We start from the raw sequence: 26159 nt of genomic DNA on the forward strand, positions 1-26159 counted from the left end.
AGGTCATTCTTAAGGCAGTCAAACTAGTCTGCGTGATACTGTAATACTGGACACAGGAGATTAAGCACTCATCAAAATCCATAGAACTGTACAACACGAGTGAACCCAAAAGTGAACGATGGACATTAGCTAATAATAATGGATCAACATTGGTCATTAGGTGCAACAAACCTCCTACAGGAATGCAAGATGTTAGTAACAGGAGAAGCCGTGTGCAAAGGGGAGGGGCACATGGGAACGCTCTGTACATTCTGCACCATTTTCCTGTAAGCCTAAAACTGCTCTAAAAAAAACAGGGTTTTTTTTTTTTTTTTTTAAAGTAAGGTGAATGTTCTACCAAGTGGCTAGTCCTCTTTCCGAGTTTTAGGGAGAAACCTCACTTCTCTAAGACTAATAGCAATCTACCGAACTTCTTCTCGGCATGTCCCTGTGAGGTCTTTTTCCACCATTATGGCGGAGAGGGTGTTTGCCTGACTGAGGAAACACATTACTTTTTGGAATTCTGATGGCGCTAAACCTTTGATGGCCACTTTCTAACTGTCTTGAAACCCTTTTGACTACAACAGTTGCAAGCTGTGGTTTCTTTGTCTGTGTGAGGTGACTAACAGCCCCACCACTCTCGACGTGGGGAATGTATTCATTTAGCACCCAAACCACCTACTGGCTTCCGGACCCTCTTATCAGCTAAGCCATCAGCCACGAGCTGACATTTCAGAAGCTCCCCACCCCCCACCCCAGAAAAAAAAACTGACAAGAGAGAAAGAGGCTCATTTGCCAATGGTTTGCTCTTGCTATTTGGCCTGGAGAAAGACATTCGGTGTGGTATAAGATTGTTCAGTAACAGCTGGCAAGCACCAGGGTGTGAGGCTGATATTCAGCCATGACAGGCACTTACAGGAATGCTGCCAGATACAGCTGTTTAAAAGCCTTAATAAACAGCAAGTCAATACTAATCTTTGCCAAATTCATCTTTTCCCTGACAGCCCATCAGGGCAATTATGTTTGGGCTTATTGTAAACACACATCGTCAGACAGTGACGCTGCCGCCTTTAAAATACCGTAGTTTGGTTCATAGTCTGTCTTTAGAACGATGTTTTTTTTCTTCGTGGATTGTAAGTCTTACCATTTTATTTTCCAGTCACTATTATTTTCTGGCTTCATATCGGTGTGAATGAAATTTCACTTTTAAATGTCTTTGCTAGCAAGCTGTTAATACAAGGCGAAATGATGGCAGTCCCAGGAGTCGTGCGGCCGACCGTTTGCTGGGGGCTGCTGTGATGAGACACGACTCTGCCTCATGCGGAAATATAACAGGTCATTGCTCTCAGTTGTCGCTGTCCAAGAAACAAGAACTTCATCTTCCCTTCTTTTACCTATTACAGTGTAGTCTTGTCCTGGATACACAGGACAAGATGTTTGGTGAAGTAATAAATGAGAAGGCCAAGTGTAATTTGTCTGTCTATACGGATATGTGGAGCCCTGGTGGCATGGTGGTGAAGAGCTAGGGCTGCTAACTAAAAGGTCGCAGTTCAAATCCACCAGCGGCTCCTTGGAAACCCTATGGGGGCAGTTCTACTCTGTCTGATAGGATCACTAGGAGTTGGAATTGACTCCATGGCAATGGGTTTGGTTTTTTGGTTGCTTCTTAAAGGAGCCCTGGTGTGTAGTGGTTAAAGTGCTCGGCTGCTAACCAGAAGGTTGGTGGTTTGAATCCACCAGCCTCTCCATGGGAGAAAGATGTGGCAATCTGTTTCTGTAAAGATTTACAGCCTTGGAAATCCTACAGGGCAGTTCTGCTTTGTCCTATAGGGTCACTATGAGTCAGAATCAACTCTGTGGCAGTGGGGTTTTTTTTTTTTTTTTTTTTTTTGCTTCTTATTTTCTTGATGTGGCTAGTGTGTATAATATCTTTCACTTTTGTCAAAACTAGAAAAACTATTGTTCAATTATGTAGACTGAAGAAATATGGCATAACTCATTTTGAAATTCTTTCTTTCGATCTTATTGTAATCTTAGGCTTCTTAATGGAAAATTTCCACTCTTCATCCCCTAATTCTTACTAGCAATATTTAACACCCTTCTATATTTTCTTATTGTGGTAAAAGTACATATAACCCAACACTCGCCAATGTAACATTTTTTACATGTACAATTCAGTGACGCTGGTTACATTAATCAAGGTGTGCAACCATCACTCATGTCTGTTGTCAAATTTTCCATCACCATTAGCAGATACTCAATGTTTCCCAAACTCTCTTGGGAATGAAATTGCAGGGTCATAGAGTAGTTCTAGGAAACTCTGGTGGCGTAGTGGTTAAGAGCTATGGCTGCTAACCGAGAGGCTGGCAGTTCGAATCCACCAGGTGCTCCTTGGAAACCTTATGGGGCAGTTCTACTCTGTCCTATAGGGTTGCTATGAGTCAGAATTGACTCAACAGCAACTTTTTTTTTTTATTTTAATAGTAGTTGTATATTTAACTTTTTAAGGACTCACTAATCTTTTTTCCACAGTGGCTGTACTGTTTTTCATTCCCACCAGCAATGGTTGAGTGTTCGGGTCTCTCCACATCCTCACCAACATTTGTTGTTTTCCTAATTCCCTTCTGTGTTTAGAGTTGTTACATCTTCAAGGGAACACCATACATTTCCTTTTGAGGATAATTTGTGATGTCTTGTTGATCTTTCTATATACCATTGCATTTACTGAGCATTTATTGTGTAGTATGATATTCCAGGAAACCCTGGTAGCATAGTGGTTAAGTGCTACTGCTGCTAACCAAAAGGTTGGCAGTTCAAATCCACCAGGTGCTCCTTGGAAACCATATGGGGCAGTTCTACTCTGTCCTATAGGGTCGCTATGAGTCGGAATCGACTTGGAGGCAACAGGTTTTGGTTTGGGTTATGATATTCCAAGTTGTTTTGGAGATAAGACGTTTTAGGGAGGCAAAGAGAGATAAGGTACTGTTTGGTGACTTGCACAAATTCACTCATTAAATGATGGCTTAGATCAGTGTAATCAATATTTTGGGGTTAAACTCATTATGTGAATTCTGTACCTGGCCTTGCCCCATTTCAATGTTTAATCACCAGCAAAAGAAATTCATCTGTGTTTTCATCCTCACCTTAAAATGAGAGCTATGAGTGGAATGAGAAAATGCAGTTCAAATCCACTTTCAACAAATAAATATTAAGAGAGTATCTATGTAGAGATTTTCACGCCCCACCAGATAACCTATTTATTACAAATTTGCACATTGAAAAATTTTACTGTTAACAAAGAAATAAGGATATTTATTGAGATTTGCTGGAATCCAGTCATTTAAAATAGCCTTTGTTTAGTATAACAGAGTTGCCTAGGGCTAATTCTAAATGGGGCTCCTTTTAAACAAATATAACTGTTCACTTCTTCAAATATTTTCTCCTAGAAATTTGTAAAGTACACCTGAATTCCATTTGAAATTATATCTGAACTTGTAGCCAAATCCCCATTGCCTTTCATCCCACAATGCTGGGTGGAACCATATGAAATTGCCATCTTTGTAGGTAAAGAGGTCAAATATTATCAATTTCAAGTGGTTCAAGGCAATTACACTCAAAAGGGTGGGGCAAGTCTTTTGCAAAGGGCAAGAGGCCCATGGAAAAAAGAGATCGGCTGTGGCGCTAATTTAAAATTTTGCATTTATTTATTTATTTTTTACATGATGAAAACAAGCCAGGAGAGTCTGCTCTGCCAGTCACAGCTTTCTACAGATGGTCATGTCCCAGTCAGAATGGGCTCTTTTCCACAGAGGCAGCAAGATGAAAATAACCACAGAGACCAACTTTCATCCTTAGCTATCTTCACTTGATTAATCGGAAGTCATTGTTTGACTAATTTTCCATTGTCAACTCACTCACATTTGGATGGGCACTGGGCTTTTGGATTATTCCTTCTTAGAGATACAACTCAGCTCTCTCTTACCCACTGTCACACATTCTTTTGTTTTCTAGTTATTTTGATTTCAGTGGGTTTAGGATATATTTTGTGTTCAATATTATTGCCGAATCTCCTGGAATGACTATATTCAAGGTCTAGGAATCTCACATAGTGCTTCTGCAGGGAACTTGGTGTGAACCACTGTTGTTTCTCCAAGTTATATGCTACGGTCTTGCCAGGTGCACGGTGAGACCCTGGCTGCCTGTAAAGGTGAGAACAAAAACACACATCAGAGCAGAACTGTGCTCCACAGAGTTTTCAATGGCTGATTTTTTAGAAGTAATTCACCAGGATTTTCTTCCTAGGCCCCTCTGGGTGAACTCGAGCCTCTAATCTTTTGGCTAGCAGCTGAGTATGTTAACTATCTGCACCACCCAGAGACTCCCATCTAAAGATGGCCGCTCTCTCAGGCAATACCTCACCTTACCACCACCCCAGACTGATGAGAGAGCATCCTCAGTGTTTTAGGAAAGGGTGTCTGAGGTCTTGGCAGCCAGTAATTCCCACTGTGTTCCATCCCTTCTGCCATGAGACTTATTTGGGATTTCTCATCTGTTTTTGTCCTCTAAAGACTGATGGATAACCACATAGAATACGGTCACTCACTCAGGCATGGTATTTTTTATTTATGATGTATTTTCTTTTATTTACATATATGTATTTACTGTATTTGGTATTGAATTGTAACACGCTCTCTACCCTGGTTGTACACCTGCTCTGGAAAAGCTGTATGCAACACAGCACTTTCCCGTACAAACTGCCTGTCAAAGTCAAAGCCGGCTGTTCGCATCCTGGTAATTACCTTCTCATTTCAGACTCAATGCAAGTGAGGATTTTACTGTATCATAATATAATAAATAAAAGACATTGGGTAATTAGTAGTGCTGGTATATTTCTAAAATACTAAACAGACAAACAATAAACTGTGAACTTAAAACAGCTGCAAGACAGGAAAATTAGAGCTCTCAGCCACAGTCATTTTAATAATCACACTGGATCTGCATATTTTATTAGCTATTACATGCTCAAGTGATTCAAGGTGGTGCAGTGCCTAAAATCATTCCAAAGCAAGCATACCTTTTGTCTTTTTAATTCTGACTGGGTTATGCAATGTGTCTATTTGTATGTAGTTACATTGCTAAGTTTACTTCACACGTTCCATGAAAGAGATGTCAGCCATCCTGTCAGCCATCCTCGTGATTGCCAATCAGACTAGCTTTCTCTATATGATCCCCTGTAAGGGAAGAGTTTGCTGGCTCTTTGGATTTAAAAACCATGTAAACCTTCAGCCAGATTCTCCATGCTTTTGGTTCCCTCACAGATTTCTTGTACCCTCAGAATTCTCTTGGAAGACCCAGGAATTCTGAAAAGAGAAATAGCTTCTGGAAGCACAAAAGACAGCCAGGACCTCAATTCCTATCAACTGTTTTCAAATTTGGGAGGCTTTTCCTTTTCTTTTGGCTGTCTGGTCACTCCTCTTTCATTTTTGTTTGTGTTCTTGACAGTATGCTTCCCTCTCACTTCCTTCTGCCCCTGTTCAGTTCTTAAGTGTTCTCTAGGTTTGGTGAAAAGCATGCAACTGGAGGAATTTTGGTTGATTTGACCTTGATATTTTGGGGAGAAGTTTATAGAACTGACTTAAACCAGCTGAGAACCAAAAAGCAACCCTTCTGGGATAAAGGACCCATCATGCTTGTTTAACCTTGTAGCTTCTTGTTGTTGACTTGAGGGCAATTCTTAGTTACATTGTACAAAGAAAGAAGTCCTTTGCATCCACCAAAGAAGTGCAGAAATAAGGATTGGTTGCTTTAATTTGCTGCTAAGTGAAAAGCAGGTTTGGCTTTATTCATGTCACTGTAAAAACTAAAATAATAAAGTATTCACACCAAGCGTGAATTTTTTTTTCCGCCAGCAAAAGTTAAAACATCAAAGAAACCTCTTTCGAATACTAACAAATTTACTTACAAACACCTATATTTATTATTTCATAAATAGGCGCAACAGGTTCCATAAAAAAAAGATTAAATACAGACACAGTATGAAGAAACAATAATACAGAGCCATACGTAAAGATTATAATTTAGATGTTTCCAATCTGCTTCTGCATCTAATAAAACATCAGGTAAGCATTTGGCAGTTTTTTACATAAAAGGACTTAAATGACGCTTTCTAACCATTACACAAAAAGTGATACAAAAAAGCAATTTTTCTGCAGTACAAAATAAATGTGTTTGCGCTTCCCTTAACACTAGCTTCTTTGTGTCTGATCCACGGGACAAGGCCAATTTGTTGTTAAATTAAAATCATTTGGGAATACTTTTTTTTTTCTTCAAATATTTTGAAAATATAGAAACTATTAGTTGTTTTAAAAATGAAGTAAAAATATGAATGTTTGCCAATTTAACCCCTATTGTGAAATCAATAAACTGGAATGAGCCAGTTTCAAATTACAATTTAGCTACAAAAACATTCACATTTTATACTCTAGGAGAGTGTAACATAGATGCTATTTACAAACTTGCTATGACTGCTACATCAAGCCATTTAAAAAGTCTTTAGTAGTTTCATATAAACACCCATTATGAAAACCAATGGAAAATCCAGGACTTTTTATCCGAGACATCTACAGCTGCTAAGGCAGTTACTAGAGAGCAGCACTTCACAGCAAAAAACCAACATAAGATCGAAATGGTCCAAATTTCCTTCAGGGAAGAAGAAAAAACAATGTCCATAAAGGATTAAAAAAATAATAAAGAAGCATGACTATTTCTTCCAGAGTGGGTGACCCACAAGCTCAAATGGTCCTAAGTGCTTAGCAACTTGTATTTTCTAATAAAATGAAGAACCGCCTAGGCTGAACGAAGCAATCCATGGTGAAAAGACTTCCCTGAACTCCTCAGCGGAAAGAAGCGGTGTTGGGATTTTCAGGTAAGGTACAGTGCTTTGTCCCTCTGCATGGCCCTGTATTGAGAGAAAACAACACCTTGTTACAAGAAAGCCTGCACCGCAGATGGCAGGGAGAATCATTTCCTCTGGCTGGAGGGATGGAATTGCTTTTTACTGGGAACGTGCATAATTAGTCCACCTACTGTAAAGCTAACAGCTATTTAAGGGAATTTACTTAGGGTAAATTTTTTTTTTTTTTTACTTAGGGTGGTGCAAAGGGCTAACGTACTCGGCTGCTAACTGAAAGGTTGCCAGTTGGAGTCTGGGCCTGGGTTTACTCCTGGCAGAGAGTCTCCGGGTGGTGCAAAGGGTTAACGTACTGGGCTGCTAACTGAAAGGTTGGTAGTTGGAGTCCACCTAGGGGCGCTTCGAACCAAAGGCCAGGTGCGCCACCTAATTCTGAAAAATCAGCCACTGAAAACCCTGTGGAGCACGGTTTACTCAGCCACACGTACGCTGTCCGGGTCGGAATCGACTGGACGGCAACTGGATATTCCTGGCAGAGATACAAGCCTACTTAAACATTTCTGGAGAGGGGTCTTTTGCTTCTGTGAACCTGGAACCATTCCAGACGACCTTTTAGAGAGCGGGAAGAAAAGAGGGATCTTTCTATGGAGCAGGGCCCGACGTGCATGCTATGAGAGTCTCCCACCACCAGGTGGCGCTCACTGGCTGCTTACCCACTACTGCAGTAGTCGTTACTCCAGTCCACAGGCTGGGCGGGAGGATTTCTGCACCCCGAACGCACATACTCCATTGCTTGGGTGACAACTTGCGCAGCTGTAGATGTAGGATTGATAATAGTCTGATAGTCGGGTTGAAGAGTAAATCCCTGGAAGGGAAACCAAGTTCACAAATAGGGATCAAGGCGCCTTTTTTTGAGAAGAAAAACACCTAAATATTTATCCACTCTTTGCAAACCCACTGCTGCCTTCCTTCTTGTGTCTCTGTGAGGGCAAGCGTAAGAGCACAGAAGAATTAAAACAAAAGTAAAAAAAAAAAAAAAAAGTGTCCACACCCCATTCTTCTACCTTTCCTTCATTTAAACAAGTCAGAAAACCTTTAATTACACTCTTGAGCAGATAGACTGAATTGAGAAACAATTTAATATAGAGAGATGCCAACTCTCAATCAAAACAAAGGGAAGAAAGGGCCTCATCCCCTGAAGTTGCTTTCTCAAACCTAAGGATCCATTAATAGTTAATCCCCAGAGTATGCAACAGAATCTTTTTTGAAGGATTCAGGCAGCAGGTGGTTGAGTGCTTTATGAGACTACACCTATTCACATATTGTTCTCAAAACCCTTTTTCTTCATTCAGTCACAAAGGAACCATCTGCTTCTTCTTTTATTTGTACTTCTCTCGCAGATAAAAAATTGCAGCTAAAAAATTTCAACCAACGCTTTTTAACAGTTCTTGGGCTAATATAGGGAAAGAGATTCAAAACAACCTGCCATTGGAAAACACAGAGAAACGTGGAAGGCGGATCGAATATTTTTTAATTGAAAAGTCTATTAACAACAATTGAAACTTCAGGAAGATTCTTTGAATATACTGGTTTGGGAAAGTGTTGACTTTTCATCCTCGCAAAGCTGTTAAAAATTCAAGGAGAGGATTTCTGAAGTATATAGATTATAGCTCTATCTACTAAACAAAAAGCATTCTATATGAAGAATTATTTTTAGCTTATCTGGTGAGCTCAAGAGCTATGCGAGCAAGCTTTCCTAGAAATGACCAAAAAAAGCGACTTGGTTAATCTCGTGGCCGTCTCTTCCTGCAGTAGATTTCATCCATGGTTTCAACTACTGAGAAATAAAGAGATTTCAAAGCGAACCATTCTCTATTTACTCGCAGGAAGCTTTTGAAGGCATCGTATTGTCGAGTTTCTATCTTTTTAAACTCAGCATGATGATCAGAGGGTTGGCTTTTCACTAAAGATGTTTCCTTAGCTTTTTGTTCATGTTTGGGTCTCCCTTGGGTAAAGACTCAGAGATACCAGTTACCAAAGGTCCTCAATTCTCAATATTGGCTTTAAGATATTACTTAAATTATTTCCCATCCAAAGGAGAAAGACTTTAAGCCAATGTTCACACTAGTTCTGACCGTAGCTGTGAGCAAAAGACAAAACTCCCTGAATGATTGAAAGTGAATCACTAAAAAGTGGAAAATTTAGCCCAACTGGTAATTTGACATCACACCAACCTAAAAGGAATAGAACATTCCCCAAAATTAACAAATGGTTTGTGGGAAATAAGTTGGTCTACGTAGATACTACCTGCAGTTCAAACTATAAACATCTTCCAAAATAGGACAGTGAAGAGTAAGAGGTGTTAACAGGCCACTCAGTTCCCCAGTCCTTTCCCATGTGGCTTACTCTCTCTCTCCAGTCCATCCCATACCTCACCAGGCTAGGAGACTCAACCGGTTTCAGTGAAATTTATTAAATTCATGCGGTCCTATGATACTGTCTTTATGAGGCTTAGTGGCCAGGTTTAGTTTCTTAGTGTCTGCTGTAATGCTAGGTCCCTGGCGGTGCAGTTTGTGCCCAACTCCTCATCTAAAGGTTAGCGGTCTGAACCCACCCAGTGGTGCCCCAGAAGAAAGGCCTGGTACTCTGCTTCTGTGAAGATTACAGCCAAGAAAACACTACGGAGCAGTTCCACTCTGTGACACGCGGGGTCTCCACAAGTCAGATCTAATTCGACAGCAATGGGTTTCCTTGGTTTTAGTGTGATGCCAGGCCACCAGGAGAAGAAAGCATCCAGAGTGCAGCTCTGCGTCTCCTTCATTGATCATGCCCCTGTCCCAAGGGCTGGACTGTAATGGCCTGGAGTGCAGCCTGTGTTTTCATTGCTTACTAGATGTTCTCAGGTCCTAGTCCATAGTAAGACATATTGCATTGGGCAGGACTTCTTTAAAGTGTTAAAAGCAAAGATGTCACTTTGAGGACCAAGGTGTGCCTGACCCAAGCCATGGCTTTTTCAATCACTTCATATGCATGTGAAAGCTGGACAATGAATAAGGAAGACGAAGAGGAATTGATGTCCTTGAAGTATGGTGTTGGGGAAGAATATTGAATATATCATGGACTCCCAGGAGAATGAACAAATCTGTCTTGGAGGAAGTACAGCCAGAATGTTCCTTAGAAAGGAGGAAGGAGATACTTCATCTTATGTACTTTGGACATGTTATCAGGAGGGACCAGTCCCTGGAGAAGGACATCAGGCTTGGTAAAGAAGAGGGTCATTGAAAAAGAGGAAGACCCTCAATGAGATGGATTAATACAGTGGCTGCAAAACTGGGCTCGAACACAGCAATGATTGTGAGGATGGTACAGGACCGGGCATTCTGTTGTATGTAGGGTCGCTATGAGTTGGAACTGACCTGATGGCACCTAACAACAAGAACAACAGTCCATAGTGTTGGCTCAATAAGCAAAGTTTTTCAATAAATACAGTTAATACAGACTATCTGATGCTGCTGTTGGAAAGGCAGAGGAAGTATAAATGAGTAAATGCCACGGCTTCCTATCTTTTTAATGTAAAGTTCTTCATATTGGATTTTTGTAAAACCAACAAAATGTGACCTAAAAGTAAATAAGTCTCAAATATACAGTGACTGAAAATATTTCGAGTTAGCTGAAGGTATGGAAACATAGGAAGAGGCCAAAAATAAACAAAAACAAAACAATCCTCTTCCACCCACCCCACACAACAACCAACCTACATCGCTTTTTATCCCATCCAACAAAAGTAGTTCCTCAAGGTTAGGTGAGAGAATAGCAGGACAACGTTATTTATTAATTTAAGATTAGATGGGTGACTTCAGTTTATAAAACTAAAACTCTGTGTTATATACCAAGTTCAGAGATTTAAAATTCAGCTAACTTCAAAGCCTACACATAAGACAATCTCTCATATTAAAATAATGCAGGACCAAGAAAAATAAAAGTGAAGTCTTCAGTAACGTTATTATTTCACTGGCACTCAGCTTAGAGGCTGGAACGTTCTTTCCGACCCCTACATAAAGCTAAGCACATTTTTATTATTGATGTAAACAGGAAACAACGATGATGTAAATTTTTGGAAAAATGTTTGCTGACCAGTCTAATTAAACGTGATAGAATATTTTGCATTTAAATGCTCAGGAGAAAAATCACCAACTGTTTTGCAGCATGCCTGGAATTTTAAATTTCATTTTCTGGTGCCAGATTGAAATAAAAATAGGGAACACGATAAAGATTAGTTTCACGTCAGAAGGGACATTTGCTCTTCAATTAGATTCCTGTAGCCCCGGCAATTTTGTCGCGCCACCCCCAGCAAGTCCTAAAAAGTCTGCTGCACAACCCAGTAGTGGTCCTCACATCCACACTTTCCTGAGAACTAACTTCATTTCCTGCCTGTCTGGAGAGGTATTTTCAACAGGCATCAAGGTTTTTGTCTTCACAACTGATTTATTCATCAACCCTCCATGTGATTTTTTTTTTTTTAAAACCTTTAAATTACATCCAAATCCTAAGGCAGCTGTTTATTACACAAGGAAATTGAAACTCTGTCTGTGTGATATCATACAAAGATTTTTTCTTAAGGTTATAAAGGACACTGACAGATATTAATGATTTTTTTTTTCTCTCTTGACCTCATTCGACAATATACTGAGCAGAAAAAAGGGAAGAAAGAAAACTGGACCAAAAAAAAAAAAAAGCAGGTCCATGGGTTTAGTGTGTAAAATATGCTCTAGGAAAAAAAAAAAAAAGGTGAAACTATTATTCCTGATAGGCTATACAATTATTTTCGTAGGATACATTCATTTTCAAAAGGAAAATAAAACAGCTAAAGTAATGCTGAAATATGAGATATTATTTTAAAAATACGGTAGCCATTAACTTCTTTCTCTCTCTCTTTTTCCTTTTTTTGTGTGAATATATGAATGTGGCCACCATTCTCAGGAAGCAAATATCTTCAGAATAAAGGCAAATTTTGGGTGATGGATCAGGTCAAATTCTTTCCACCACCTGGTTCTGTCACAACAGGTTACATTTTGATGACATGAACACTGGGCCTGAGCTGTTGTGACTGAAATCAATGAAGTGACATCCAAGTGACACTGGCTCTCTGACCCTGATTTTATGGCTTCCCACTTGTTGGGGCTAGTATCAGTCCTCCTAACCTGTAGGATCCTTCTCCAGTTACCTGCCCATGACCTGACCTCAACCCTTATCACTGTAGCCCTCATTGGCCTCCTTTCTGTCTCCTGGTCAAGGCAAGCTCCTCCCAGCATGGTCCACCAGCCCAAAGGGTGCTCTGTGGCAATGTCCTCGCTCATCCTTCCCGTCTTCCCGGTTTTAAGGGCTGCATCCTCTTCTTATCCTTCAGGTCTCTGTCCCAATGCTAGCCCTTGAGAAGGGTCTTCCTCTTCCACTCTGGCTAAAGGCACTGCCCTTCCTCCAGGCAGGCCACAGTCTACTTCCCGTTGTGTTTTCTTCAAAGAATCTCAACTCCAGGTAGGCCCTGACTTACGACGTGTTTCATTAAGGGGAACCACACTTACGACCTTCCGTTTTTTTTTTTTTGTACATCTAATCGTTAGTAATATATACTACGTACAGTGTTGCAGCACATAATTTGCTGATGTTATCATTCTCAAGCCAAAAACCCCCAAAGGCAAACAAAGATCAGATTTATAAAAATATTGATAATAAAAGGCAATAATAATGAAAACTGAAAAAAAAAACAACAAAAAAAAACAGAAGTATTCGACCTAACATCAGAAGTGACGTAATGATGGGGTCATGGGAACAGAACTCTGTCGTGCATCAGGGACTACTTGTATTTCTCTGTTTAAGTAAACACACTCCCTGGCCCCCTCCATGTGAGCTTCATGGAGCAGGGCCTCCTCGCTGGTCTCCTTCACCAATCGATCCAAAGGCCTAGACTGTGGCCAGCACATGCTGCAGGCTCAATTAACGTTTTTCGAATGAATGAAAATTTTAAAAACTTCCAAGGAATGGAGACTGTACAACATACCCTGTAATCGCTTCTAATATTAAACACTTTTACCACTCCTCCTTTTTGGGTTTTTTTTTTGTTCCTTAATTCACTCGTGTGTTTATTCATTCAATAATGATTTCACTGATCACCTACCATGATCAAGGCAATGCTCAAAGTGATTTCGGCTAATAGAGTCTTTGCCGCTATTTATTCTCCATTTGCCTTCATGCCATCCTGTCTTCAGCTACCGTATAAGCTTAAGTCGGGTCCTATCAGCTCTTCTGAAGGAAGACTTTCTGTGACAGGCCAACAGAACTGACTTAAAGATGGGTGGATAACTTGTCCTAATCTGTTCTACTTTTTTCCTATTCAGTGAAGATTCTATACGGAAAAATAAATTTGAATTTTTACATGTGGACTTACGTAATTCTGAAACATATGAAAATTATTCAGGATCACGGCCAGCTCATCCAAGGTCTTAGTATAAATAAAAAAAAAGGCACCATCTCTGAGTGAGTAAATTAGAAAAAAGGTCTTCCTTCTGGACAGACAGAGGCAGCTCAGGAGGGGGCTGCATCTTGGGTATTCCTTCGTCTCGGAAGAAGTAGCCCCAAACTAGGATGCTAGGATGCTGTGACGAAGTATGAGTGCTTCGGCTAAGTAGCACCCTTAAGCAGGAATCAACCCACACAACTGTAGGTATGTCCATCAAACTATTAATTTTGTACCCAGACACTATTAGTTTACACGCGAGCCCCAGGACTATTCCTCTGTTGTGAGTGAGGACTGGTGGGCAGGATGGAAATTTCACCCTGTGAACAGGCAGGAGGGTAGGAGGCCTTCCCCCACAGCCTACTTCTCCAGCAAGTCAACATGGTTTTGTTGGAAGTAGGCCACCAAGTTGTCAGAGCTTCATCAATATCCTTTGCTCAGGAACCTAGGAAGACTCCAGGAAAGAGATGTCTTCTTTCACTCTTCATAACTTTTTTGGTACCCCAGGTGGGACCATAACTATTTTGACTTTAGAACCAACTAGGATTTAAAGATCCTCTAAATTCTTAGGAGACCTGGGTCTTCTAATAAGAAACAGTTAATACCCTACAAGGATGATTACGAGCAAGATGCAGCAGGCCTCGTTTTTAAGAATCCAGGCTCTCATTTTTGCACAGCTTTTGGTTTGATTTCCAGCTCTGAGCTTATGAGTACACTACAGAACTCTGCCCAGCCTTGGTTTCCTCATCTGCAAGACGCAGATAATGCTAGCATCTGTACCACAAGTTTCCCGAGAACTAAAGGGGCGGGAACAGATCAGAAGCCTGGATTTGTTCTTGTCAGAGCTCAGAAATCCTGCCTGGGATCGTATTTATGAAAAGGAATTTGGGACTGCGCATATTGGATTTCCCTTTCTCCCCCTGCCCCTCCATTACCCCAATCCAACTATGGATTGAAATTCCACAGAAGGCTAGATAGCAACTCTACAGGAAGATCATGTTTGCATATTTAATTATACAGCTCTGGGAACAACAGAATACTTGGATGGTAAAAGTGATAGCTGAATTTGATATGATTTGTAGTTTTTACATTTATCTGTTTTTTTTAAAGGCAGTGTTTAGGATTTTTGAATACTTTATACTCACTGTAATATAGTTTATATCACTTGTTCCTAATTTTCACATCTTAAAATAACATCAGAATTCAAAAGGCAAAAAACTTGATTCCAACGTGATTTAAGCTAAGATTGCACACAAATGGTTCCAATAATCTGGGATGTGTTTAGGGAGGTGCCTAGCCCTGCTGAGTTTTCTAGTCTATGTTGGAAGCCAATATTCATTTTAAAGGAAAACTCCAGTTGAAATGTTCCATTCTTGGGGCCCTTTGGTTCCACCAAATTAGACATTTCTGCCCAGGAACAGTGAGCCTGACGTCATTATGCAGCATTTATTGGATTCGACAGGCATGTCAGTCAAGATCTTTCTCATTTTCCAAACAATTTTTTTAAAAAACTTAAAATTCTCTATCCCAAAGAGATCTTTGGCAGTACTTGGCATCTTAAAATAACCAACATGCTTCACTGAAGGAACAGAAAGAAAAAAGGGTGACTAGAAAGGTAAAGTGAAATGGATGTCATGAGAAAGAAATCAGTGATATGGAAGGCCATTGATAGTTGTGGCCTTCCATAACACTGATGTATAATGCCACATAAACCCATCACCATTTATAAAATGCAAATTACACTTTTTCAACACGAAGAACTGCATTTGTCGAGTATCTTCAGTCCTCTCTCTGTCCACCGAATGACAAGAACAGAAAAACCTATCTATCTCTCAAGGTGGTGCCAACACTTTGAATAGAAAGGTTGGCAGTTTGAACCCACCCAGCAGTGCCACAGAAGAAAAGGCATGGCGATCTGCTTCTGTAAAGACTATAGCCAGAAAATCCTGTGGGGCAGTGCCACTCTGTACAACACGGGCTTGCCATGAGTCGGAATCAACGAGACAACTTTTCTGCGGACAAGCAGAGCACCGTGGAGTGTGGGGAGGGGGTGCTACCTCTGGTCCCGCGCACAGCACTTACTTGCTGCATGGTGGGAGAATGTAAGGCCGACTGGGCCTGCATGGGCAGCTGGCCCCCGAGAGGCTGCTGCATGCTGAGCGGCTGCTGTGGCGGCATACTGAGATGCTGGTGGAGAGGCGGGCTGATCTGGAGGGGCGGAGGTGGGGACACGGCCATGTTCGCTATGGACACAGTCACTGGCATTTGGTTATTCGGCTTGGGTGCTATGTTCCTAGGGAGACTCGGATGCATGGCAGTTAGGTGCGGATTCATTCCTGGTTGTTGGTGGTAGTGGGAACTTAGGTACAGCGCTGAGTGGGCCTGGCTGGGCCCGTGGAACACGGACGGCTTTGAGTTGATCAGCTGGGGAGGTTGAGATGCCTTCACGTCGACAGGTTCACTGTAGCTCTGTTGAGAAAACAAAAACGAGCAGGAGTAAGAGGCTGACGTGATGCCTGTATGTTGACTCTCAGAGCAAGAACTTTTGTGAGTTTACCCACGGACTTTCACATGAATCAGCACCCAGGACCCAAGACTATTTTTAATTCTTCAACTGTTATTTATGACATGACCTACACAAGCCTGATCTTATTCTATTTCTTTTATGAAGTCTAAAACAATCTACTATGACCACCACCGCCCCCTCATTCTAAATTCTAACCTGGTGACTTTATCATCTAAACAAATTTATCTTTCTTTTGGGTGGGGAGTGGGAAGGAATGGATGCCTAATAGGAAATACGAATGTGGCACACTTTGAAGGTAATTCATTTTTACAGTTCCTCTATTGTGTATGTTTATGTACTTATTTTTCCTTATCCTCGTCATATTCTCAAAGAGCCTTGACCTAGATACTAGTACAAAGAAAGCTGCTTGATGGACATGAGCGCGGAAGAAAAGACTCCTAAAATACCTTTCCGGGGTTAGATAAACCTATATTAATATATCTTCAAAATGATCATAGAACTCATCCTGATTTTTTAAAGAGAAGTTGGTGATGAATTGTCCCCCATAATGAACTGGATAAAAATAATCTCTCGTAGAAGTTTTAGACTCCATCATAAATTAATATAATTTTGCCCAATTTTTTCCACATTTTCACTTGGCTAATTCCTAACAATCTTTTAATTGACTTAAAAACTAGACATGTCAGTGGAAGCTGAAAATGATGAAGAATTAACCCTGAGGCATTGCCTCTTGGGCATGAACCTACCTCTTACTTTGGCTTTGAGGAAGAGACTACCAAGGAACTGGAGGAAGGGGAAACCAGCTGAAAAAATGCCGCTGAAATGTCCTTCTGGGAGACAAAAGTCACTTTACCAAAGTCACTTTATGTGCTTGAAAATGCCTGGAAGCCCCATTCGGGGATCTCAATGTCCTGTGTATCCCATTTACAGGTTATTCTGTCACCTGTAGGTAATGCTGAGCCTGTGAGGGCCTATTTGTGCCCCTCCTGGTCTGTATGCATCCCCAGTGGTCAACCCATAGTTCCATGGGAGAAACTGGTTCATCACACAAAAGGATACAAAACTCAATGCTGGCAACTTCATATTCACAAGTCAGCAATAAAACTCATTTTTTCCCCCAATAATCCAGAAAAATTAAGTGAAAACCACAATAAGAACTATGCTGCATATGTATGTCAACTCACGGGGGCGGGGGTGGGGTGGATCGACTGTCTGTAGAAAGGATACATCTGACACTTGTAAGAATATGCCAAACCACTGAAATCTGGGGTCGCACAAGACTCTAATACTTGGCATACTGCAGAGTGTATACCAAACTGTACCCAAAGAATTCAAGCCCCTCCAAGCGGCCCCCGCGTGATAACATCTGTGTCAGTGCTGGACGTAAACTTCTAAAATAGGAATAGATGTTTCGACTACCCAGCTGCTGTATTAACATTAAAAATGTCAAAAATGGTTCACAAAAAAAATTTAAGGGGAGGTTTTTAGACCAGGCAGCTTTATTATACATAGTTCCTAAAAGGCACTTTCAACCAAAAGACAATATTTTTAAGTAGATTTTTAAACAAACTCTTACTGTTGATGTGAGTAGTGACCAATTCAAACCAAAATCAAAAACCAAACCCTTTGCCACTGAGTTGATTCCAACTCAGAGTGACCCTACAGGACAGAGTAGAACCACCCCACAGGGTTTCTAAGGAGCGCCTGGTGGATTCAAGCTGCAGCCAAGCTCTTAATCACTACGCCACCAGAGCCCCAAGTGACCAATTCAAGTAGTAACCAACTCAAGGAGAAGGTCAGGTGGGCTTATACAGACAGGCTGTATGAACAGTGACTGGTTCTAGTCAGAAAACATGCATTTTTGAGTGTTACACCTCAAAATCATCCCATATATGCCAAGATTGAGAGTTTCTTATGTGTCTTTGTATTTAAGTCATCTGGGGATGCATGTTCTTTGTGTTTGCGTTCCCTATTCCTTAGCCTACTGCAGAGGCTGATTTCATCTTTAGTCACAGACTGCATCAGCTTCATACGGCAAAGAAACGATTACACACCATACAGAAACAAGCCACCGTTGAGTTGGCTGATTCTGACTCATGGAGACCCCATGTGTGTTAGAGTAGAACTCTGCTCCACAGGGTTTTCAGTGGCTGATTTTGGGGAAGTAGGTTGCCGGGGCTCTCTTCTGAGGCATCTCTGGGTGAGTCGGAACCTCTAACCTTTTGGTTAGTGATCAAGTACATTAACTGTTTGCACTACCTAGGGGCCCCATAAAACAAACAAATGTTTATAAAAATTAATACATGTTAGCGCACCATCATTTTTTGCTTTATAGTTGTTTTTAATTTAAAGTAGAAAAATCACTCACATTTCCCATATGATCAAAACTATGAAATACATATACCTGTGAAAATGTTTTTATTTTTTATTTCTGTAGTCAATCAGCATCACCTTATTATCTGATAACACGGCATCCCAGAGCAGTAGATATAGACTGTGAACATGTGTATATGTCTCGTGTGTACATAAACACAACAGACACAGGCACACATGACATGTTGTTCAGATATAATTATATAATCACCCCAAGAATTACATCTCAGTGTAATTAAACAAATATATTTATTTAAATTAAACAAACTTAAGTATATACACTTATGATCACCCTGACACATACACAGTCTCCAAATTGTATTACAAGGGGTTTGTGGAAAAACAGATGTCTTTAAAAAATTAATGTTCCATGATAAAATATGTGGGGAAAATAACACTGGGCTAAATAAGGTGAAATAATTTTAGGACTTGTCAGAGCCTTCGGCGTGCTAATGTGCATCCTGAATCTCCACCTGAAGACCACAGAAGCCTTCTCTCGGTGGATCGTTTCACAGCACTAGTCTTCAGTGGACAGCACTGGTTCAGATGCATTCATAAACACCAACATATTCAAAGTGGCAAAAAGAACACGCATTGAATTCACATAGGCAAACTTCTTGCCTCAGATAAACTAACTCTTATTGCCTCAAAATGCATACTTAAATCACATATACCCCGGTATAATATTAAAATAATCCATTGTTTCCTATTTAGTAGAATACTATCCATAAAGTGAATGTCATATTTTAGGCTCAGGACAGTGACACAATTTCCTTAAGTAGATAGGAAGTAGGTAGCTTCCCAATTACAGCTGGACGAGCTCAGGCTTGGAGATGTGAAGGGTTTTCCTCAATGCCAAATTTGAAATAAATACTGAACCCAATTCTCCTGCATTTTAAAAAATAATCATATCATTCCCCACTCTCTTCCTCCCTCCCATTCTATCTAAGACAGACCAAGGTGACTAGGAAGAAACGCCCAGTGACCTACTTCCAAAACTGAGCCAATGAAAACCTTATGGGTCACAACAGAATAATGTTTGACATAGTGCTGGTTGTCATCAGTAAATACCAAGCACTAGAAAAGGACATTGTGGTTGGTAGAGGGTCATCAAAAACCAGGGAAGCCATCCAACACTATGGCCACAACAGTGGGCCGAAACACACCAATGACCACAAAGATGGCACAGGATCAGGCAACATTTCCTTCTGTTATGTACAAGGTGGCCATGAGTCGGAACCCACGTGAGGGCAACTAACAACAAGATGCTGAAGGGAGGGAAAAACTCCTTCACCTAAACCAAAAGCCATTTGAGTCTCTCTCTCTTTTTCTTAATCACGCTCACAGCAGGGGAAAAACGCAACTCTGTGAAGTTGTCTCCATGAGCCATATCTGACAACTGTGTGTTTGTTAGTTTTCCCTCCAGTCCTTGCAAAGAGTTTTAGATGTAAGAACTCATCTTTGTGGAAACAATATTCCTGGCACATGACCTGTGGCCATGTCACTGGCAACTAGCACAATCTCTCTCTCTCTCAGCTATTTAGAGCAGCCTAATTTGAGACACTTTACTGCTAACCTTACAGAGGTTATCTTTTCTCACAGATTATTATAAACAAAACATTTTGTCTATGCCGCCATTTATTTTCCCTCTAACATCTCCACACTAAAGCATGCAAAGACCAGTACTAGTAATCGTATTTCGAAACAATAACAACTTTTAATTACTAGAAGGACTATGTGCAGACTCAATTAAATAATAGTTCTAAACTTCCAAAAATAATGATTTAGACAACATTTGAAACAAAACCTTAACAAAGAGAGAGGAAAAAATTTTGGACGTTACATTTTTTTCTCTTTACTCTCTAAACTGCTGAATACAAGACGAATACTGCGTCTGGCCTGGACGGCACACTTCTACGAGCTCTCTCCCTGTGTCCTCTTTCCAGTGGTGTTCTGGATCATCAAGGCAAGGATTCCTCTCACAGGAGCAACATGACGGAATCTCTGCACCCCATGCATCTAGCACAGTGCAAAGAACAGAGAGCACCACGTGTTCACTGGACAAATGCATACCGATTCTTTTCTGAATGAGTGAATGCTTTCTTGCCATTGCAACCATTTTTATGTGTCTAATTCAGTGACGTTAATTACACTCACCAGTTGCGCAGCCATCGCCACTATTTCCTTCCAACTCTTCATCACCCTTAACAGATACTCAGTACCACTTCAGCAATAGGTCCCCATCTCCTCTTCCTACCCGCCCATGTTAACCACGAATAAACTTTGATCTCTATGTATTTGCCTATTCAAGATATTTCACATAAGTGGAATCATACAATACTTGTCCTTTTGTGTCTGTCTTATTTTGCTCAGCATGTTTTCAGGTTTTATCCATGTTGTAGCACGTACCAGAACTTCCTTTCTCGTTACAGCTAAAATTCCCTTGTTTGTATACACCACATTTTTGTTTATCCATTCACCCATTGATGGGCATTTGGATTGTTTCCACATTTTGGCTATTGTGAATAATGCTGCAAAGAACATCGTGCAAGTATCTGTTTGCATTCCTGCTTTCAAGTCTTCTGGGTATATACCAAAGAGTGGGCTTGCTGGGTCATGTGGTAATTCTATGTTTAACCTTTTGAGGAACCACCAAACTGTTCTCTAGAGTAGCTGCACCATTTTACATTCCCACCAACAATGGACGAGAGTTCCAATTTCTCCACATCCCTGCTAACACTTGTTGTTTTCCATATTTCTGATAATAGCCATCCTAGTGGTGATGAAATGGTATCTCATTGTGGTTTTGGTCTGCATTTTCCTAATGACCAATGATGTTAATCATTTTTTCATGTGCTTATTGGCCATTTGTCTGTCTTCTTTGGTGAAATGTCTGTTCAAGTCCTTTGCCCAATTTTTGATTGAGTTGTTTGTCTTTTTGTTGTTGAGTTGTAGGAATTCTTTATATATTCTGGATATGAAACACTTATTTGTTATATTGCCCCCAAATATTTTCTCTCAAACTGTAGGGTGCCTCTTCACTTTGTTGATACGGAGACTCTTTTTTTTTTTATTTTGGTAAATATATAGGTAACAAACATTTGCCCTTTCGACAATCTTCACATGTGCAGATCAATGACATTATGTTCATCATGTTGTTTAGCCATCACCATTAACCATTCCCAGATTTTTCCATCACCGTTAACAGAAGCTCAGTGTTCCTTAAGCACTGTGTCATGACATTTCATAAGGCTATTCCTATCTTTGCTGAGACCTCCTGGCAAGACTTGCTGTTTCTTTTCCCAAAACATGAAGAAAAATACGAAGCCTTGAAGAATCTGAAACTCCACAGAACATCAGAATGCTGTTTCCCACCATGCTCTCTGTTCTCAGCATGAACCATACCCTTCCCTACGTAACGCGGAATCATAACCCCTAACACTCTTCTTTGGTTAGGTACCTCCCCTTTATTCCCCACTGGATCTTGGGTGATGGGCGGGCAGCAAGAAAGCTTGTGTCTTTAAGGAAAGGCCCATTTTTAGCTTCAGCTCTGATTAATTCTTAATCAGATTAATACAATAAATAGTCCATCTATCTTAGGCTGGGTTCTCTAGAGAAGCAAAACCAGTGAATCATCTAGAGAGAGAGAGAGGAGATTTATATCAAGAAAATGGCTGATGGGATTGTAGAGGCTGGAAAGTCCCAAGTCTGCAGGCAAGCTGGAGGCTTCTCCTGACTCAAGAAGCTGCAGAGGCTGACAAATTCCAAGACTGGCAGGCAAGCTGCAGGCCAATGGCTCAAAGACTGCTGAGGCTGACAAATCCTACAATTGGCAGGAAAGCTGCTGGCTCAAGTCCCAAGAACCAGAAGTCAGATGAACAGGAGCCAGCTGCAGGATCCAGAGAAAGCAAAAGCCTGCGAGCTGTGCCAGAATGTCCACCTGTATTGGATATAGGCCATACCTCCAAGGAAATTCCTTACAACTGATTGGCTACTCACAGCAGATTCCATCATGGAGATGATCACATTACATGAGATCTCATCATGCAGATGATTTCATCATGATATGTCTGCCAAACTACATTGTAACTACCAAATCACTGAGAGTCATGGCTCAGCCAAGTTGATGCACAACCTTCACCATCACACCATCTATTAGTTACAGAGCTATTTTATTGTTTTGGAAGATCAGTAGAATAAGTAAATTTTCAATAGCAAACTGCCATGAGTTCATAAGCTAGGTATAGGTCTGAATTATTGTGCTGAAAACAACATATAACTTTAAAGCAATCTAACTAGTTTTATTTTACTTGAACTTAAATGGAAATATAAAGAAATTATCAATCTAATATACTCCACCATTTTGTTTCAGTTAAATTATGAAAGCAAAACTACAATTTTACAAATCAAATATGCTATATATGACAATCTATACAGCTATCATCTGGAAATTAGAACTATTTTCTCAACATACTCAATAATTTAAGTTAGTTTTACTTTCAAACACATTAACTATTTTTATTTAGAATTGCCTGTCTGTGTCGATCACCTGACAAATATAAATTTACCGTGTGTGTACACATCTGAAAATAAACCTTTGAATCTGATGTTTTCATCAGAGTAATGTGTCTTTGCTCTTAGCTTCTAAGTATGTTCTATTTTCTATTGGCTTTAGACCAAAAAAAAAAAAAAAATTTTTTTTTTTTCTTCTTAGACCACCTATGCTGAAAGGTGAAGGCGGGCAGGAGGGGGGCAGTAGAGACATCCTGCATCTTCTCAGTGGAGACTTCCTTTGACATACACAAAATACACAAAGGATATAACTCTATGAGCGTGAAGACACTTCTTATTAACCAAGCATTGATTATCCAAGACAGATTCAATCCCATTTACTTTGTAAAATGAAGATAATACAGCATAGTCTCTTAAATGTCTCCCTTCTGGAATGATATGTGCTATAAAAAGGAAAAATTGGCAAAGCAATTGTTATTTAAAATACCAAAGTATAAACATAAGACATAAAACTCAGTGGAAGCAATGATATAGGAGTTGCTGAACCAAATCAAATTAATAGTCCATCTAATTGATTCTTCCTTTCAGCACTGACCAATATTGGGCGCACTGGAAATTAAACAAAATTTATCCACCTACTCAATGGTGCATTGTTACTTCTGGATGAAAAATTTTTCTGGTCCTTGCAGGTGATTAACTTACACCCTGAAGCATGAGATTTTATTATCTTTAAATCACTGTCTGGGCTTCCAGAGTTGGAAATTTTATGTTAACAGCTATAAAATGATCCATCCCATTTTCAAATTCTGGCTCAGTATTTGCCTCAGTAGCTCTTCATGGCATGAATTCTATAAGTTTACTTCATCTGTAAAGTCCTTCCTTTTATTTGCTTCAAATTTACTGTTCTTTAATTGAAGTGAGCATTGTATTTTTGTACTACTGGTCATGGCAATGGAGAACTTTCTGAAATTAATTCAATATTGTCTTGTATATTATACATCAAAAAAAAAAAAAAAAAGGCTTCCATTGTTCTCTCTAAATTATGGTAGGCCAGCTCCTGTACTACTCCCTAAGCTACAAACAAAACCCTGTGTTTGATGTGTGACTATAAAGTCATGAATTGGATTCCTTTTATTGACCACGCCAGAATGCACCCATCCAAAAGTCCCCTCCTTCCAAGTTAGCGGTTTTGAGAAGTGGTACACTTATTTCAACAATGTGGCTTTTACCGGGAATATTTGGGAACTTCTCTCCTGGAATTCTCTTCAGAGCCTGTGGAACACTGTTTTACATATCCTCAGACAACTCTTTGTCTTTGGATGGTGAAATGGATTTTTGGAGACAGCTAATAGTCACTCGAAGCCAAGTCTGTGGGTTATATCTGGGTGATGTTTGCAGAAAAGAATGAGGTGCGAAAACAATCTAACAAGATTGATTTTCTATCATGGCTCATAAACTCTTCCTGATGGCAGTTCTGAAAGAGGAGTTTCAGGAACCTTTGAACTCTGGGAGCAATAATGAAATAAGTTTGTACCCTCCCAAGGTGACGACTTTGAATGCAACATTCATCTTGGGAATGTAAATTCTGGTCTACGTGGTAAAATGAAACTAGTTACATTGCTTTACAGTTATATATTGTTTTCAGCATAATAACTCAGACCTATACCTAGGAATTTCTGAGTCTATGGAAAAACTTTATTTCCTCAAGCTTGATTTAATAACCCAACCCAAAATGACCTTAAATGGCATGCAAATAAGGCTTAAGCCAGGAAGCCACAGCATTCTTTGCAGGGCTCATAAAGCCCATTTCATTTAAGAAAGCCACACGTATCAATACATGTTTAAAATATCTAGATGATTTCTTATCTTTATAAAGGGATATACCTATGAAGCAAAAAAATTAAAAAAAATTTTTTCTTATTTTTAGTGTCACTTTTAACATTTCTTTATACCAAAGAAGCCTTGGAGACAAATTCAAGTATGGTCCAGCTAAATTGTCAATCATATACCAAGTTTTCCTAGTCCTTTGCCTACCTACCAATAACACTAAAATATTAACTGCTGGCATTTATAAAGCGCTTCCTGTGTTTCGGATCATGAATTGCAGTTTATATAGTGTTTCTTATTTTAACCTCATGGAAACTCTGACGTAGGTCCTACTATCTTCTGGGTTTAACAGAAGAATAAACTGAGACTTAGAACATTTAAGTAACCTACCCCTAAAACATGCAGTTAGCAAGTGGGAAACCTAGAATTTGAACCCAGATCCAGCTGACACAAGTGTGTGTGGACTTCTGCTCTCCTCTACTGAACCCTCCCAGGATTATATAGGTAGGAACTTCTGGAGGTCCTCTAACCTGCGCCCCTCACTTCCACATATGGGAGCACAGAGGCTGGAGAGGCCTCGGAGTCTTCTCTAACCAACTCTTATTTATAATCTATTGGCTTCCTGGTTTGAAATTTCTATATGGAAAGAGATGGTTCACTCAGGTGAGCCCAGAGCTTAGTGATGTCTCCTGTTCAGATTAAATTCCTCTAGTTTGAAATAGACTTTATTTTCTTGTTCTGTATTCAGAGAAAATGGAGCACCGGTAACCACTGTTGCATCTCTAACGCCCGAGATGGGCATGAACAACCCTAAATACAGGTATGCCCCGCTTTGCAAACGCCCGCTTTATGCCACTTCACTTCTATGAAAAGCCTACACTAGTACCTGTTTTTGCTAACAGAAAGAAAGCCAAAGAGGATTTCTGCTTTTACGAAAAAGGGTGAAAAGTGGGAATGGCATTTGGCGTTGACTTTGCAGCAAGCCGTCCAAGAGGCAGCAGGCACCCTGAACGCTGAAAGCGGCAGCACCAACCTCCTTGCCTGGGAACTACACTCGGCACGTCGGCATCGAGCCGCCGTAGCTTCGAACTCTGTGAGCGTCTGTTAGCAAGGCGTGTCCTAGGCCATCAGAAAAGCCTCAGAGAGCTCCTACGGCTTATATGTATTATTTGATATGATTTGGTAGGTTATGTTCTGCATCTGGGAACGCGCAAAATTTTTTCCTATATAAGTTAATGGTAATTGCTTCTTTGCTTTACGCCATTTCAGTTTACGAAAGTTTTCATAGGAATGCCCTACTTTTGGATAGCGGGGGAAACTTGTATCTGTTTTTCAGGTTAACCATCTCAAATCCTTTCTCCTCTCGTTCTGACTGTTGACCTTTCAGTCGCTTTTATGTCTTGTTCCTCTGAAATCTTGCCAACTTCTCCCATTACATTATATACCCTAAAATGGAACGATTATTCTAGGGTCTGACCGGTACTGTGTTTATAACACTGTACACCCACATTTGTGGG

At 40.2% G+C, this 26159-nt stretch overlaps 1 protein-coding gene across 2 annotated transcripts in view; it reads right to left on the reverse strand.

Annotated features, from left to right (window-relative positions):
- Positions 1 to 1870: 1870 nt before the first annotated feature.
- The window catches only part of TOX (thymocyte selection associated high mobility group box), a 367991-nt gene continuing 343702 nt past the window's right edge, over positions 1871 to 26159 (reverse strand). For both annotated transcript variants that reach the window (XM_003408320.4, XM_023545698.2), the window contains exons 7-9: positions 15486 to 15872; positions 7603 to 7754; positions 1871 to 6937 (exon numbers count right to left, since the gene is read on the reverse strand). In XM_003408320.4, the coding sequence (XP_003408368.1) occupies positions 6901 to 6937; positions 7603 to 7754; positions 15486 to 15872 (576 nt within the window). In that variant the 3' untranslated portion in view covers positions 1871 to 6900. The remainder of the gene's footprint in view (positions 6938 to 7602; positions 7755 to 15485; positions 15873 to 26159) is intronic.

Source organism: Loxodonta africana, chromosome 14 (assembly GCF_030014295.1).
Source record: "Loxodonta africana isolate mLoxAfr1 chromosome 14, mLoxAfr1.hap2, whole genome shotgun sequence".
Taxonomy (NCBI): domain Eukaryota; kingdom Metazoa; phylum Chordata; class Mammalia; order Proboscidea; family Elephantidae; genus Loxodonta; species Loxodonta africana.